The 15,517-nt window shown below is 42.3% G+C and overlaps 2 protein-coding genes across 2 annotated transcripts in view; one reads left to right on the top strand and one right to left on the bottom strand.

The window, feature by feature from the left end:
• Positions 1-315: 315 nt before the first annotated feature.
• The window catches only part of plekhh3 (pleckstrin homology, MyTH4 and FERM domain containing H3), a 38,060-nt gene continuing 22,858 nt past the window's right edge, over positions 316-15,517 (top strand). The window contains exons 1-2 of the mRNA XM_044050376.1: positions 316-959; positions 7,255-7,310. Coding sequence (XP_043906311.1) covers positions 825-959; positions 7,255-7,310 — 191 coding nt within the window. The 5' untranslated portion in view covers positions 316-824. The remainder of the gene's footprint in view (positions 960-7,254; positions 7,311-15,517) is intronic.
• Positions 14,620-15,240, bottom strand: LOC122785224 (cilia- and flagella-associated protein 20-like). The gene has a single exon (XM_044050946.1). It carries the CDS (start codon positions 15,238-15,240, stop codon positions 14,620-14,622), a length of 621 nt encoding a protein of 206 aa, XP_043906881.1.

The raw sequence follows: 15,517 nt of genomic DNA, 5'->3' as shown, positions 1-15,517 counted from the left end.
AAAATAAATATAGGGTCTACTCAACCTCTGCCTGTATGCATATTACAGCTGCCAGAGGAACTGCAAGTGCAGACTGTAGTTTGTGAGGACTTTAACTGGGACTACGTGGTGATTTGAACGCTTTGATTACTGTCATGTAGTCTACATACACAGCCTAAGCATGGGCCACATGATTACTGTCAATGTGGAGGAGGCGTGTCCTCCCGGGGAGTGTCCGTGTTCAGCCAATCACATTTGTGTTGCGATGTCCGTGGGCGTGGCCTCCGCTCTCACACTACCCTGTTCCAGCTGCAGCGTGCTTTTGTTCAAATCCAGACGGTCGGAGCTTCACAGAGGTGCGTTTCTTGCACGTTACTCCAAAAATGTCTTCATAGCAGCAACATGGCGTGTACTCGGCTCGTTCAACTCGTCGTACTTTTATCCCCCGCTTCGTGTTTTGGGCGCCAAATTGTTGTCTTTTAAACTTACACTGTAGTGGCGTGAAGTTTTCAAACGGGGACATCAAGGTGTCGAAGCAACTGGAAGTTTGTCCTCGCGGCAGGAAGAGGAGGATTCTCCTTTGAAGGCACGTCTCTGGACTGGAGTACAGCTGCGACCATGCGCTGTCACTAGACATCTTACTGTTTTCTCAGACAGAGAGGGGAGAGTGAGCTGATGCTGCCTTTCTTCATCCTCCTTCTCCTCTTTGCTGGACATCTATGGGAGAGGGTGTCCTGTTCGCTCCCACGCAGCTCTTGTTGGAGTTACTCGCGCCTCAGACTCCACCGTGAATGCTGAATTCACAGACCTGGATAATAGAGAGCGACTCACGTAACCTCATTTGAATGCCTTTGCAAGGAGTTTGGTGCTTTCTGTGCTGCAGGCAGGGCTTCAGTTTGCTCGGACGGGACTATGGGGAGAAAGAGGAGGAAGAGTCTTTTGAATTGCGCAACAAGGAGGACTCGACTCCCAACGGACGGGTAGGAACTTTCTCTCTCTCCACCTGCACTAGACATCAGCACCCATGCATTAATTTACAATGTGCATAAACAATGTCAAGTTGTAACTGTAAAAAAAAACCAAAGTGTTGCACATTGCACCTTGAACAATTCATAAAACAGGGTCAACTCCAGGATAATTCCAGTTTGGTTAACATATATGGCCTGAGTTCTTGATAAGAGGATGATTACTCAATGATTGAAAAGTAAATTTGGATTGGTTTTTCAGAATGATTCATTAAACCACATGAGACTGGCTCATCGTTTTTAAAGTGGTGAGCTTTGGTGTATTTGTTCACTGATGCAGGACACACAGAATGCTGCTGCTGTTTGACTGCAGATTTGCAAGAAGTTTAGAAGCTGACAGACACGCACTGTCTTTTAAGGACCCTGCCTAACCGCAGTCATATCCCTAACCTTAACCATAACTACCCAAACCACAAATCCCATCTCAATCCAAAGGCTTTTGGTCCGAATGAGGACTAACCCCCATTGTCTTTTTATAGTTGTGGACATCTATACACAATACATACCCTGGACATAATAACGTTATCTCTTAACATAGTCTAAATCAAATTATCTGAGAGAGTGACGACACTTGCGCTGCTCCTCCGCATTCTGTTAAGAACCAGAGCTAATTCTGTACCATCACAGGAGACTTTGGCCAATCACAAGGTAGGTAAGAGAGTGATAGAATACTCAGACAAATCACAGGGCAGTTTTGAGAGCGTACAGGTGCTTCCACAAGTTGCTACTTTGCAAAGTGTCGGACAGTAATCGTTACAAAAATGGAAGCATTTGTATTTTAATAGTATTTATTATTTTAATAACATGCAGATGAATGTTATGTTTCTAGCAGGCTTGCTTACTGCAGCTTTAATAATCACAAGTAACCTAAACCTAATTACACCCGTAATCCTAAAACCAAATCCTAACCTTTGAAAAGCCTCTTTGAAGTTGACCAGACTGACTGACCAAAATGTCTCCTCAACCAAAATGGTCATTCTAACACAGAAACACACAAATGCCGGTTGCTCTTTCTATAGCTATGACAATAATGAGACATTTCAATTAACTTACCCTAACCTTGACCATTACAGCTAAATGTTAGCATATAACCTAAATGTAATTGGAACCACAGCCCTCACACTGCCTTTTGGATCTGTGTGGACTCAAAATGCTGAAACATCCTGACACTGATGCTTTCCATCAAAGAATATGTTGAAGCAGTCATAGAAAGATACACAGACACAGACACACACACACACACACACACACAGTGATGCAAGCTGTAAAACCCAGTTTGTTGAACTGATCCTGTGTGTCTGGCCTCTGTCCACTCAATTGCAAATAAGACTGTGGCCTTGTCTTCTCTGTAATGTTAGTCATCTGATCAGGCACAGAGAGTTCAGCATTGTCCCATCCACTTGTGAGGGTGCATTGTTGCCTTGAATTGAGGTAGGCTCTTTATGTATCAACCTACAGTTCTTTATGTAGAGCTTCAATGAAAAATCTAGATTCAATATTTATAGGGATTTGCGTGTAGTTCTTCTTGTCCTTTGCCTCATCAGTGATTTTGCTGAGTGATGGCTTATGCTAACAACCATGGTTGTTCAGGTGAAAGTAATAGCCTACCTGCTGGAACATGCCATCTATTTAATGACCTATTTATCCGTTTGCTTACAACACCACAGTAATTTGCATGAAAACGTTGGGAACAGATGTTTTATACAGTTATCTTCTCAACAGAAGTCTAACAGAGCCAGCAGCAACCAGATAAGAGCAACATCTGTTGCCACAGGGTATCCAGACCAGGGAGGTGTTGGTTTGTACCACTCTCCTGCTTGGCAAACATCCCCATCCTAGTCATAATCTGCTCAGTGGTCAGAGGATCCCAACAGTGTTTCCATATCTGCTGTCAGTTCATAATCATAGTGACATGTCCCAGCAAAAAGGCTTTTAAAAGGTAGACACACCTTCTCCCTGTAATTTTCCTTAAAATTGCAACCATGTTCATAATTGCAAAATGATTTAGCTGGATGCATGTCAGTCATCAGTGAATCACCAGTTGTTAGCTCGGACAAGCCAAAGACATTCCAGTCGAAGCTGAGAATCCACTTATGTCACAATTGTTTGGATAACTTTAAACAATTAATTTGTATAGGCAGTTGTATGAACAAATGGATGCTTGAATAGGTTGAATAGTTTTCACCTACATTTAACAAAGATAATCCTTTTTCAGGTTTGCTGGTCATCAGTCACTAGTCTTTGCCTGTTGACACAAGCCGACTGAACTTGGTGCCGGCACACTTAATTACATTAATTAGAGTAGAGGAAGGGATGATTTTCTTGGAACATCTGTTGTAGGAAATGGTACAAAAAATCCCACAAAATAAATTACCAAAATAAAGCCATGTCTTAAAGGTGACACTGAATTCTCATTTCGCACATATATGTTAGTTATGGAGGTCTACTTACATATATGTTTTCATGGTTAAAATCCTCCTAGTCGCTGCAAACGAGCCGATCGAAATATCTCTTCACTGACGCTCTCAGCTGCGCTGTTTCAGACCAAAATCACACCCCCAGAACGAGAGCTTTCCCACTGTCCTGTGAGTGGCCAGGTACCTGGAAGTGACGTAATTGGTAGGCCAGCTCTCAGATACACAGCTCCCCCTCTGGCACGGTGGATGCTCTGCATCTCAGCAGCTACAACAAGAGTAGTTCTTCTTCTGTGGTTGAATGTACGCAACCGGACTAGTGCTGCACCAGGAGGTGCTACGGTGGTGAGAGGAGTGGTGAGGTATATTGATGACAACATCAACATACGGAAGTGCCGATCCACTTCGCAGAGCCCAGGAAAACAATAAAACCCTATTTTCTCAGCAGTGGCCGAACTGTTTGAAACTTTAGGGTTTCATAAACGAGGTTTAAAATGACTCAGATACACACACAAACGCAGTGTTAATTGGAGCAGTCTATGTCGCCTTTAATGTTTTACTATCAGTTGATGTATGTTTGTAAAAACAAACTACTGTGTAACTCATAATGTCTATAGGGCTTTTTGTCTATAGTGCTCCTCTCCCTTTATTGCATCACTAAGGCTTCTGGCCTTGGTGCCATCGATTTCTTGCTCATTAATATTGATAAATATGAATCAATTCATCCTAAACCATCCAAATAATAAATGTTTTCTATTAATCACAGTTACATATTTGCCTTTGAGCTGCATTTGGTCTAATCTATTGCATTTATTGTTATTAGCGCTGTTAATTTTGTGGGATTAGTTGGAGAACTAATCACACAAAATGAAATCCCCCAGGTTTTGTGCCATTATTGATTATTGATTATTGATTCCCTGATGCTTACAAAAAAAATCTACAAATCCTGCTTTCTTTTGATCCGTGTCACTGGGTGATGCCATGTATTGTATCTCTGTGTCAAAAGTGCATGTGGAGCCAATATTTAACACCACAGTTGAACCATGCTAAGCCAATATCATCAGCTGACCCACTATTACACAATTTCAGTTTGTTGTACTCTCCAGAGACCCTCCCCTTTAGAATAAATAGAGCTAGCAGATACTGTTTGGCTCTCCATAGTGTCAATGTAGGGGGTTGGGTGGAGGGTTGAAGATAGTCTACTACGATTCCTGGGCAACCCCCTCAGGGCTACGTTTCGTCATTTATACAGTGAGCTCCATCCGTCCGGAGCTTGACAAGCCACATTTTCAGATGGCAGGTCAGACCTCCCTGGGTGTGTGTGTCTCTTGTGCCTTTGTGATTCTGAAATTATTTAGCAGGACTCTGCAGGCAGCTACTGCCAGGGATGACCACAGCAACCCACGGGTCTGGTGGAGTCTCCCTCGCTGAAGACATCCAAAACCTTTGCCACAATCTGCAGAGTTGTTTTCCTACTTGCTGCCAGCGGATGCCACAATTTGTTGCATCCACAGCAACAAAGCCAGTGGCAACACACTTGTTTCTTGCCAGGATTGCTCTTACTGAGGTTGGAATCATGAGTCAGTACTGAGTTTGTGGAGGCTTGGTCTCTAAGAGCACAGAGCCGTGTCCGAACCCTTTCCCTGTATGTTTACAGTCCTCAAACAGCTCTCCAACAGCTGCCCAAACAGTAACACTGAGCTGAATGCCGCCAGTGTCAGAACAGAAAGACACTAATTTTAGGACAAGACATCCGTCATTCTCTCTTCTTTCCATTTTTCCACTGTAACATAATTTACGTGTAGTCACGTTTGCCAATGACTTACTGCCACCCTGGACAGTTGTAAGTGTGGATCAGAGCACTGCAGTGTATTTACAAATAGGCACAGTCTAGCTATGTTAAGAGTGGCTCTATTAACCATCCCTACTGCCCCCTGTCTTCAAAGGTGTCATGGTACGCTGGTTTATATTTGGTTTCCGCTGCATCTCTGCCTCACCACCTCCAGGCCACACATCTGGTCTTCAGGCTGACACTGGCTGAGCCCAAGCATTTCCTCCTGGTTACTCAGCCTCCCAGGAGAGCTGAAGGGTGAGAGAGAGAGAGTAGACAGAGGGAAAGCGAGAGCGGAAGTCAGCCATGGAACGAACACATCACAGCATCTTTCCCTTCATGCTCTGTTCTAGTCTGGAGTGATTCATCCTCTGCCCGTCCAAAGGTAGAGCGTTTGCCAGAGCTGTGCATCGCACGCTATCCTTGTTCCTCATCCTTAAGCCAGTTAACTCCATAGAAAAGCAATTTTTCTGTAAATTGTCACATTTTACGGGGAATAACATAAAACATTTTAACTCAATCAACCTGACCCTTTTAGTTCATAGTTTATATCACAGATTTACAGCTTTAAAGTCATTGATGTGATTGGTATTGATTTGTTATTTACAGTCATGGCAGGCCGTCTGAGTTTTATTCTCTGGGCCTGTTTGCATGGTTGAATCATTTACGGTTAAAAGAGGGGCAGGGAAGTACCGCACACACTCCTCCATTCACAAGTCGCTTTTCAGTTATTCTTGCTCGTCTGGTTTGACATTTACAGTATCGTTTCCTTAGTTAAACATTAATCCCATCTCATTATCAAAACCCTCATCCTTTCCCCATTTTGCTCCAGAGTCCATCTGTTTTGTAAATATAACACAAATTCCACACTAGCCTATAAATTTACAGTTCATGTTTTCTTTGTTAGTTTTGAGCCATCTAAAAAGAAGCAGTAGACTGTTTTTACAGGGCATGGGCTATACTTAGGCTAGTTTGCCCAGTAGTAAAGTGTGGTGTGTGAACTCTTAGGGGCCCAGAGCTGACCTGGATAGTGTTTCAGGTAGGCCAACACCCCCAAGCTCAGCCGCAGTAGCTGGCTCAAGGCTGTGGCTCGCAGAGTCAGGCCATGGGACACACAGTGCTGCCTCGCACAGCAGGGAATCAGTCCAAATTGCCAACAGGCTCTGATGTCTGATGGGGTCTTCTTAGAGTCAGGGAATCTAAGGACTGGAGCATACCGAAAGGAAACGTCCTCACCCACTATGCTGGTTATGAAGAGGTCCTGGAATTGAAAGTTAATAGTTTCACCCATGAAATTAGATTTTTCGTATCTAATTGTGGTAGTTTTCTTGATAGACTTAAGAAGCAGGACTTTCCGTACAAGACTGATAGCCAAGAAGGAGGGAATACGATCTGATATGATTAGCTGGCTGCATCACTAGCTGGCAGACATGATCCAAGTTTTATGGCTCTCAGATAATCATCGCATCTACATATCGTTTTTAAACAACCCCCGCCCAGGCCCAGAGGTTTCTGTGTCCTTCTTACTTCTTTTCTTCAATTTAACAGCCTTTTGCCACCAACTTGTGCCCCTATAAACATGGATTGAAAAGATGAAGGCAGCTGGTCCCGTTATGAGAGCAATTCCAAAGACAAGGTTTATTTTTAGGTCAACTACCCTTCTAAGAGAAGTGACTGATCGCAATAAAAGCATTTTGGGGTTTGCATGCAGCTACTGCACAAAAGATTCCTCTGTTCCCCACTCCTATATTAAATGAGCCTTTTTTGCATGCCATATTTCTCCCCACCAGTTCACCCCTTGCAAGTGAGAGCCAAGCATTACAGGAACAGAGCAGCTATGTGCTGAGACTGCCAAGAGTGGCTGCATGGTCTACTGTAATATGGCCACTGAAGGCAAACCATTGAGGGACCTCTACAACCTGTGGATGTGTTGTAAGGACAGACTAGTGTTTGTGTTGCATTATCATCCATTGACCCTCTTTTCTGTGTTCTTTTTTGTTGACAGAGTCCAGCTGAGGTGACTGTTTCACAACCAACTCGCACAGCCAATGGAACAAATGGGTAAGGAAAGAGAAGAACTGCCCCCAAATTGATTTTTAGGAACTAATAGTTCCTTTTTTCTTAGTGGTATACTTCCTCTCAGACCTGGGAGGATTTCTGTATTTATCCACAGCCTTGCTTGTGTATAATTACAGGCCTGTCATGTAACTGTTCACTTCCCTCTGCAGTATATGTAATATCATAGGACTGTTCTCATGTGCTAATCCTCATAGCTACACGCTCACTCACATCAGCACACTACATAACATGTATGTTTATATTGAAAAAGGTCCAAAATGTGATTGTATTTTAATTGCTTGTGGGTATGGCACTTTGTCACTTCTTGCTCTTTAACCTCTTGGCGTTTTCAGTTTTTCCATTCAAAGGTCAGCTTTGGCTGTTGTTAGGGCCTGCACTGGCCAATATTGTCAATCTTCGAACCTGGACGTTTTCACCCCATTAGTGTTGTGACATTCTCCAGCTGACAATCCAGATTCTGCATCAACAAATTACCAATTACTTTAGCAGTTTGACTGTACATTCAAATGGCCAGTTACAAGGAACCACTGTGGGACTCACATAATGAAATGGTCATGTGCTTTACAAGTGAATGCTAGTGACAGTGAGAAGGAGTGATTAATGGAGGGCTTTATCCAGACCATTAGTACAGGACTGTGATCGCAGACAGTGATGCAGCCAGGCTCCTCTGTGGTATCTCTAGTATCATGCCCTTGACACTCAAAGTCAGTGAGTCACAAACCACTTCTTGTAGGATGATCGTACGTAAATGAATAAAAGCGTGTCTGCAGTAACTCTCAACAAGAGGAGGGCTGCCTCAGGAAGGGGACCAGTGAGAAGGACAGGGAACACGGAGAAGGAAAGTGTGGAGGGTGACTCAGACCTTACTGTACCTCAGCAGCACTCCCAAAAGAGGTGTGGCTCAGAAGTGAGTGTGTGTATGCGTGTGTCACTTTTACAATATAGTTGTGGTGGTTTTGAAGGGAGTGTGTTAAAAGCCCGGCTGTAATCATCATGCAGAGATTAGAGAGTGCAGCACTTGTTCATTACCTGGCCAGCGAGTAGACACTCCCAGGAGTTCAGACATATGGAAAAAAAAAGCTATGTCATGGTATTGTTGTTGTCTCATGTAGCAGGGGCAGGCAGCTCTTTTTTTCAACTTCATTTATCGTTTTTCTATATCAAAAATATTTACATAAGCATTTATTACACAAGTTGTGAACCCTGCCCCCCAACCCCCATCCAGGTGGCATCCCCACAAATACATCCACGCTGTACAAACCCGGTAGCACAGGACTATGCACTTTTATTGTATCAGTGATTTGAGCTCTCCAGTCTCAGCCGGTAGTTTGAATTACAGCCAAAATATAATTATAATATAATTTATCATATTTCATACGGCCTCTGTTAAAACACAGCAAATATCTGCTCATCTCAGGGGGTATCCCTGATTCCCTGGATAAATGAGTATTATTACTGTAGTCGATAATTTTTTTTGTGTATTATGCATTTTTATAGTATTTAGAGGTAGAATTACTTTGTTGACTTAAATCTCCGGGTCATTAATTATTAAATACCCATGTAATGGGATCGAGGCTCTCTGTGTTAAACCCCGAACAGATGAGCAACGGTTAACCAGAGGCAATCTTTCAACCTCTGAGTTGCTTTATATGTTGTAGCATTGGCAGTTGCTGCTTATCATGAAATACTATGACAATTTCACTAAAATACAGTTTATGCCATTACAGCTAAGGTTTCCCAGAAGCTGGAAACACAGTCAAAATATCAAATCAACATGTAGCTCAATAATGAGCAAAAAATATACTGTCTACCCTTGGTCACATGATTGATTTTACTAGTGTATATTTGTTTTATGTAACCATGCAAAAGTTAATATTTTTTTAACTGTCATAAAGGTGATAACTGTGGCTGTTTTTAAATTTAGAATTTCATCAAACATCACAGTGTATGATATCTTCTTGACTGACACAGTACGGGACTGATCTGGAGGTGCTGTAGTGGGCCTGTACTTCTCACAGGTGTCTGTTTGAAGGACATAATACAGGCAGACAGCATAAGGTCTCAGCCTTGCACCCCTTGCCGTGTTCACACTCAGGTCTGTCTATCCTCCACTGTCCTCACTCTTAGCCAGGGCAGAGCAGTGCAAACTAAACCCAAAGGAAAGTGGACACTTAAGGATGTCTCCATCTCTTCATCATTTGTTCCATCTGCTTACAAATTAGTCCACGCCCCGTTTTTTTTTCTTTTTTGATGGATTTGACTGTCAAAACTTGACATTTCTTGGTACGAGCTGCCAGGCAACTCTAGCTGAAAGAGACCAGTGTTTGATAATGTGTTTCGTGTGTGTGTGGATATACAGTCGTCTGCACGAGAGAGGGGGTGAATGCATGAAACATGTGAGTGTCTGCGTGCAAAGCTTAGAAGTGGGCCTCTGGTAATTGCCTGTCTGAGTGTCGGTCAGCCTGTCTGTCAACCGTCCAACCATCACAAATTGATCCCATTTACAGCATCAGCAAATAAAGACACTTTTAATTAATGCCTTCTCCAAGTGTGAGTTCACTATCACGGCATCTTCATTTGGACTTTCTAACAAAACTCTATATCATAAGATTTCTTTTCTGATCAGCACAAATTCTCCTCTCCTCCAGTCACAAACTCAGACTTCCTGTCTCACCCCCCCACCCCTCCCTTTTTTAAAACATGACTTTTTTCCCTCTCCCCTCTGCCTAGTCCAGAGTTTCTTGGCAGTGGTCTTGAGTAAACAGCGTATTTTTAGCTGGGAGGTCATATAGGCCCAGTCTTAATCACCACATTCCCATTTTCCCACCAGCCCAGCTTCAGCCAGAGGCCCAGGCAGCCAGTCCTACACACTGTGGGGGAGGGGGTAGAGACTAGAAAGATGGATTTATACAAAGCGAAAGTGTTATTATTCAGTAAAGGCGTGTATTTTTTGATTAAAGCTGTTTCACATGAGGTCAAATCAGTGTAACATGATTAATGCCCGTCTTTTGTTGGCAGTATATGAGGCAGCTGGTTTGAGTTCATTTATACTATTGCCCTTTTGGGAGCCATCTGTCTGTTTCGTCCATCGGATTTAGAATTTCTGTGACGCGATAGAATGCGCAAGGGTCATCTTCACAAATGTGCATCTTCTTGTGGTCACAAGGACCCACTTTGTATGCTGGGACTGGGACGTGTCTCCCGCTGTTGCTCCGCTGTGGTCATCCAAGCCCAGCAGCAAGGACACTGCTTTTCTAACTGTAATTAGTGCCTCCATGTTCTGATTAGACCCTGGACTGAAATCAATTACTCATCACCTCTGCAGTTACAACCACACATATGGTCAAAAACTAATCAACCCACTGTGCTGCCTAGAACTTGGTGGATTTATGTGTGTCACGGTGTCAGAGCTGCAGATAATATGCTCACCGTTGAGATGACCAAATTCTTGAGCCAGTTTATCAGACATTTCATTTCCTGAGTGTCCAGGGACCTACAAAAAGATCATATTACAGCCCGTTTTCTCAACATAGGCAACATAGGCAACACAAGATTTCAACAACCAGGGGGCTGTTGCACAAAAGTCGAATTAAGAAATCCAGGATATCTGAGAATGTGAGGCTTAACCTATGCTACCAAGTTCATCCTGGCTTAGTCTGCTGCACGAATGCCAAAACCAGGATGAGAAGGTGCGGCTTGGTCAAGGCCAGGTGTAACTAATCCTGGTAAATGCACATTCACAGCTTTTTGAAGTCTGAATAAACTTTTGGATGGAAATATGTACACTTACTAGGTTAATATGCAATAAATATTGATCAGCCAAAGCCAATACTTCGGGTTTTGTTCCAGAATTGAATTTTTAGAAAATATGGCACCCACAAATGAGTTGTGGTGAACATATGAGTATCGAACAACTCATCTTTGTTTCTCCTTATTTACACAAGTCTCTCACTTCTGGATAATTGCTCGAGGACATTTGCACACAAGCAACTGTACATGCTGTTAATATTTGCTGTAGATTTCTAATAGAATACACCGTGTGAAGTTATAAAGGGAAACATTTGTTTCTTTCTCATGCCACATTTCTTCTTTTTGGACTTCCTTCTGTTTGGCTATTGCAAGGCAGCTTACGTCGGAGCTGATTTTTGCTTCAACTTCCAAAAAACATACTACTTGTGAAACTACGTTTTTGAAACAGAAATCCTAATTTGTCTGTGTTTGTTCTTAGAGAAGAGCTGGAAAATTTGCTAAAAGTAAGTCCATGTCATCAGAGAACCTAACCTCAGAGCAGAGGAATATTGATTTTTTTATTTTAACACATTAAAAGCTTCAGCAGTAAGTAGTGTGATTTTAAAATGATGCTCCTCCCCTGCAGTCTCTGACTTTAGTCCTCAGGGGGAGGGAGAATGAGACACAGAGTGGGGTGCTCTGTGTTGATGTCCTCTTGCTCCTTTCTCTGTGCTGCTTAATCCCCATGTCAAATTGTTTCCTGCACTCCACAGGAAGTTGCCCACTGAAGGCCCCACCGTCACAGCCTCTTCTGGGAATCTGGGGGGTGGTAGTGTGTGTTTCTGTGGGAGGACGTGGTGGTGGTGGTGGTGGTAGGGCTGCTGGACAGCTGTGGAGAATCAGAGCTCTCATCCTCTCATCAACAGCGCTCAAACAGTTGCTCTAGACTACATTACATATGTCTTTTTCGGTATTTGTACGCCATGTTTTTTGCAGCTGGAAAGAAATGATCAATTGAAACACGGCAACGCAGATGTGACTTGAGACATACACTAGCTTTAATCACACCAAGGTTGAGTAGATTCCTCCCTCCTACTCAAGTTCACTGAAGGCATGGTTAAACATTTTCAAGACTGAAATGTTGCTACTTATGTTTAAGATATTTGTCCCATTTTTGTGACATGTACATTGTCACAGCTGCAAAGACAGTAACGATAATTATTCTAATTAATACATAAGAAAAGAGGTCAACCAATATTGGTTCTTCTATGGCTGAAGCTGATACTATCCCTCATAATCTGTCTTAGTCTCTGTCTTTCAGTTTTTGAGAGCTACGTAATAGCTAATAAAAGATGCCAGTTATGAAAAATAAATGACACATCGTCCAATTAGTTCTGTTTTTTTGTGGTCATAATTTGTTTTATAATGTCTCATTGTGATCAAGCTACTTCCATCAGTAGATGATAGTTTTACCCTTTTGTTGTAGTCTCCAGCCGGTCTCCTGTTTTTGGACATTAGCCTGGTTTGTTGGACACAATGCACACATATTGACACTGCCAACAAGGCAACACTTAAATTGAAGGTCAGACTTTAGTTTGTGTTACTAAAGGTCAGTGCTGGGGTTGGACCTGTGCCTTTGTCCTTGGGTATTCCCATGTGGTGCTCCCTCTTAAGTTAAAGATGAGGATTGTCCAAAAAGGGCCAGAAAAACATGAATTCTGACTGTGCTGACATATTAAAAATCATAGTGAGCAAGATTCTTCCTTTTGTTTTTTGGTGTTTTATGGCAGTTGGCATCGACATCTATCTCCTAAACTTGTCCCTGCAGACGTCACTAATAGCCTACAATGCTGTTCTTCTAATTCTTTGATGTTTTATGGCAGTTGGCATCTGTAATGTTGCATAACTGGCTCCTTCTGCATGTAAATCATCAATTTCAGTCTTATTTGCCATGTCAAGTGAGGCTACAGTATCCGGCTTCTTTATCTTTGGTATTTTATAAGTTTGAGCAAGCGTATTCTTAGCCATATGTATCACATATTCACAGCATACTATGGAGTTTAAAATGATGGATGATGGTGGCAGAATAAACATCTACTGGAGTAAAAACGATGCCAGTGCCAGTCTCAAGCCGTCACAATTCACTGCACACTTAAAATCCAAGGAGATGGAACAATATATCACAGCACTTGACGGACTGAATAATGTCTGACCCTTATAATGCACCCTCCTTTCAGGAGTATGGAAACAGCTAGAGTGGACTTTTTTTATTCCAGACCTGCTGTGTTCCAACATCTACAACTGCCTGATATGTTTTCCCTCGGAGTACACTTTAGACATCACAATAAAAGCATTACATTTTAAAGATGGTAAGTGTTGGATTCTGTACCTGATGGGAAGTGATCATGATACCAGTGGCATTCATTGCCTGTGAATTCCCCATCGTCTTCTGTGCTCTCTTTGAGCACGTATCCACCACTGCTGCCTCCAGGGGTCTTGAGGGATCTGATAAAATGTTCTCCCCTTTGCTTTTCCCCAACTGTTTTGGTATATTCCTGTCCTGGGGCGCAACAGCTATCGACCATCATTACTTTTTTATGAATACAGCTGATGAAGACATGAGATGTCCCAGTGTATAAGTCTATGAATTTGAAAAGTGACTGCATATTGACCTACCTATTTCGATGTCAGAGATAATTTAAAGAAAAGACGTTCTGGAAACTGGAAATATTTTATTCTTATCTTTGATAATTATTTACCACAGTAACAGCTTTTATGTAGGCAGTTGTTTGGCAGTTGGCATCTGTAATGTTGCATTGCTGCCTTCTACAGCCCTTCTTTCCTTCGCCTCTATCCCCTCCTTTTTCTTTGGTGTTTTACAGCATTACTGCATCCTCTTCTTTCCATCACCTTTCTCTTTCTTCTTTGCACAAATAGTCCTAATGTCCTACTTATTGCTCAGGTTTTTGATCTATTGGTGCTTTCTCATTATACACTCCTTGCAATACTCAACTCTACTCATTTATGAGTAGAGTTGGTATCTGCTGCTTTATTGGTACCTAATCTGTCGAGTAGTAGTGTTGGAACTGCAAAATGGAAAAGTGCCATATGTTCTGGCCATTTAAAAGATGTAATACATGTTGGAAGTAGAGCTCAACAATGAATTGGTTTACAATTTTTGCAAACTTCAGATTCTTGCATTTGAAAGTAGAACAGTTAATATTCATTTGGTATGAATCACATTTTAAATCTATTCAATATTGAACTGAAGCTTGACTTCTAATAATTGCTGGCAGGCTGTACACAGAGATGTAATGCAGCCGTCCACAGTTTGAAGTTCTTAACCTAAGCTTGACTTGTAAAATGATTGCAAATCAAATAAAAAATAGATTATTCTTCTTCTTTTGGCTTCTCCCTTTATTTTTGTCCAAATAGTTCATACCACTAGATAACAGTGTTCCAGCGTTTCAATGCCTTTGAAAGTTGTTGGGTAAGAAAGAGGTCATCAGATGTGTTGAACCTTGCTGAAGGTTCATTATATCTACACAGAAAAGATGAAACATCATGTTTGGGGGGCTGATTCTGTTTGAGGTTCTGTCTGCTTCCTGGTCTGCTGATGCTCGATGGGCAGATAAATTTTAAACTCTTGTGGGAGCTCCTCCTCGGGGTACATTTGGTCCGAAAAATAAACCCTCCTGATTCGACAGTTGGCGTTGATCTGCACGCGCTGTGTCTCGACATATTGAGTGCCGTATGTTTTCCTGGTGAAGTCCGCCAGGTTAAACTGTATGTGGTTCCAGCCGTCGCTCAGGTTCAAGGGCATGGTGCAGTTGAACGGGTTCACTCTTGTCGTGCTCACATAAGTGCTGGCCCGAAAACGTCTGCGGAAATTTTTATCATCAATCACCTGGACTTCGAAGGTGAAATACCGCTCAAGGTTTTTGATGACCATCACCATGAATGGTAGTCGGATACCCAGTGACATCTGGGGGTCCGCAGGACACGTGATGTAGGTGGTACTGATGTTGACCCCTGCAATTTCCAACACCGATGAGTTAATGTCGGCGTCTGTGATTCTCTTAATGTAGCCATTTTTCACCTGTGCTTCCCAAATTTGAAGAGGTTTACTGCCGACACTGTACAAGATCGACAGAAGTCCACTTTGGAAAGTGTTCTGGAACATCTTGAAAATGTTCTTGACCGGCCAGAAAATTGCTTGTTTGCCGTATTATGGCACTTGATATTGCAGTGATGGTGCGTTACTGCCTCCCTCTGAACTGTTTGAAATGACATCATGAATTTGCTATGAACATCAAAGGAAGCACTGTCACAACTTCCAAATTCAATGTGCATATCAATCTGGATTTTATTATACAGGGTTGCACTATGTCATTCAAAGTCGAATCAGATCTTTGTAGTTTCAAATCATAACGTACATTATCTCAAGGTACTTTACATAG

The sequence above is a fragment of the Solea senegalensis genome, linkage group LG19 (assembly GCF_019176455.1).
Source record: "Solea senegalensis isolate Sse05_10M linkage group LG19, IFAPA_SoseM_1, whole genome shotgun sequence".
Taxonomy (NCBI): Eukaryota; Metazoa; Chordata; class Actinopteri; order Pleuronectiformes; family Soleidae; genus Solea; species Solea senegalensis.
Note: the sequence above shows the minus strand (reverse complement) of the source record. Positions and strands in the feature narration are given on the sequence as shown.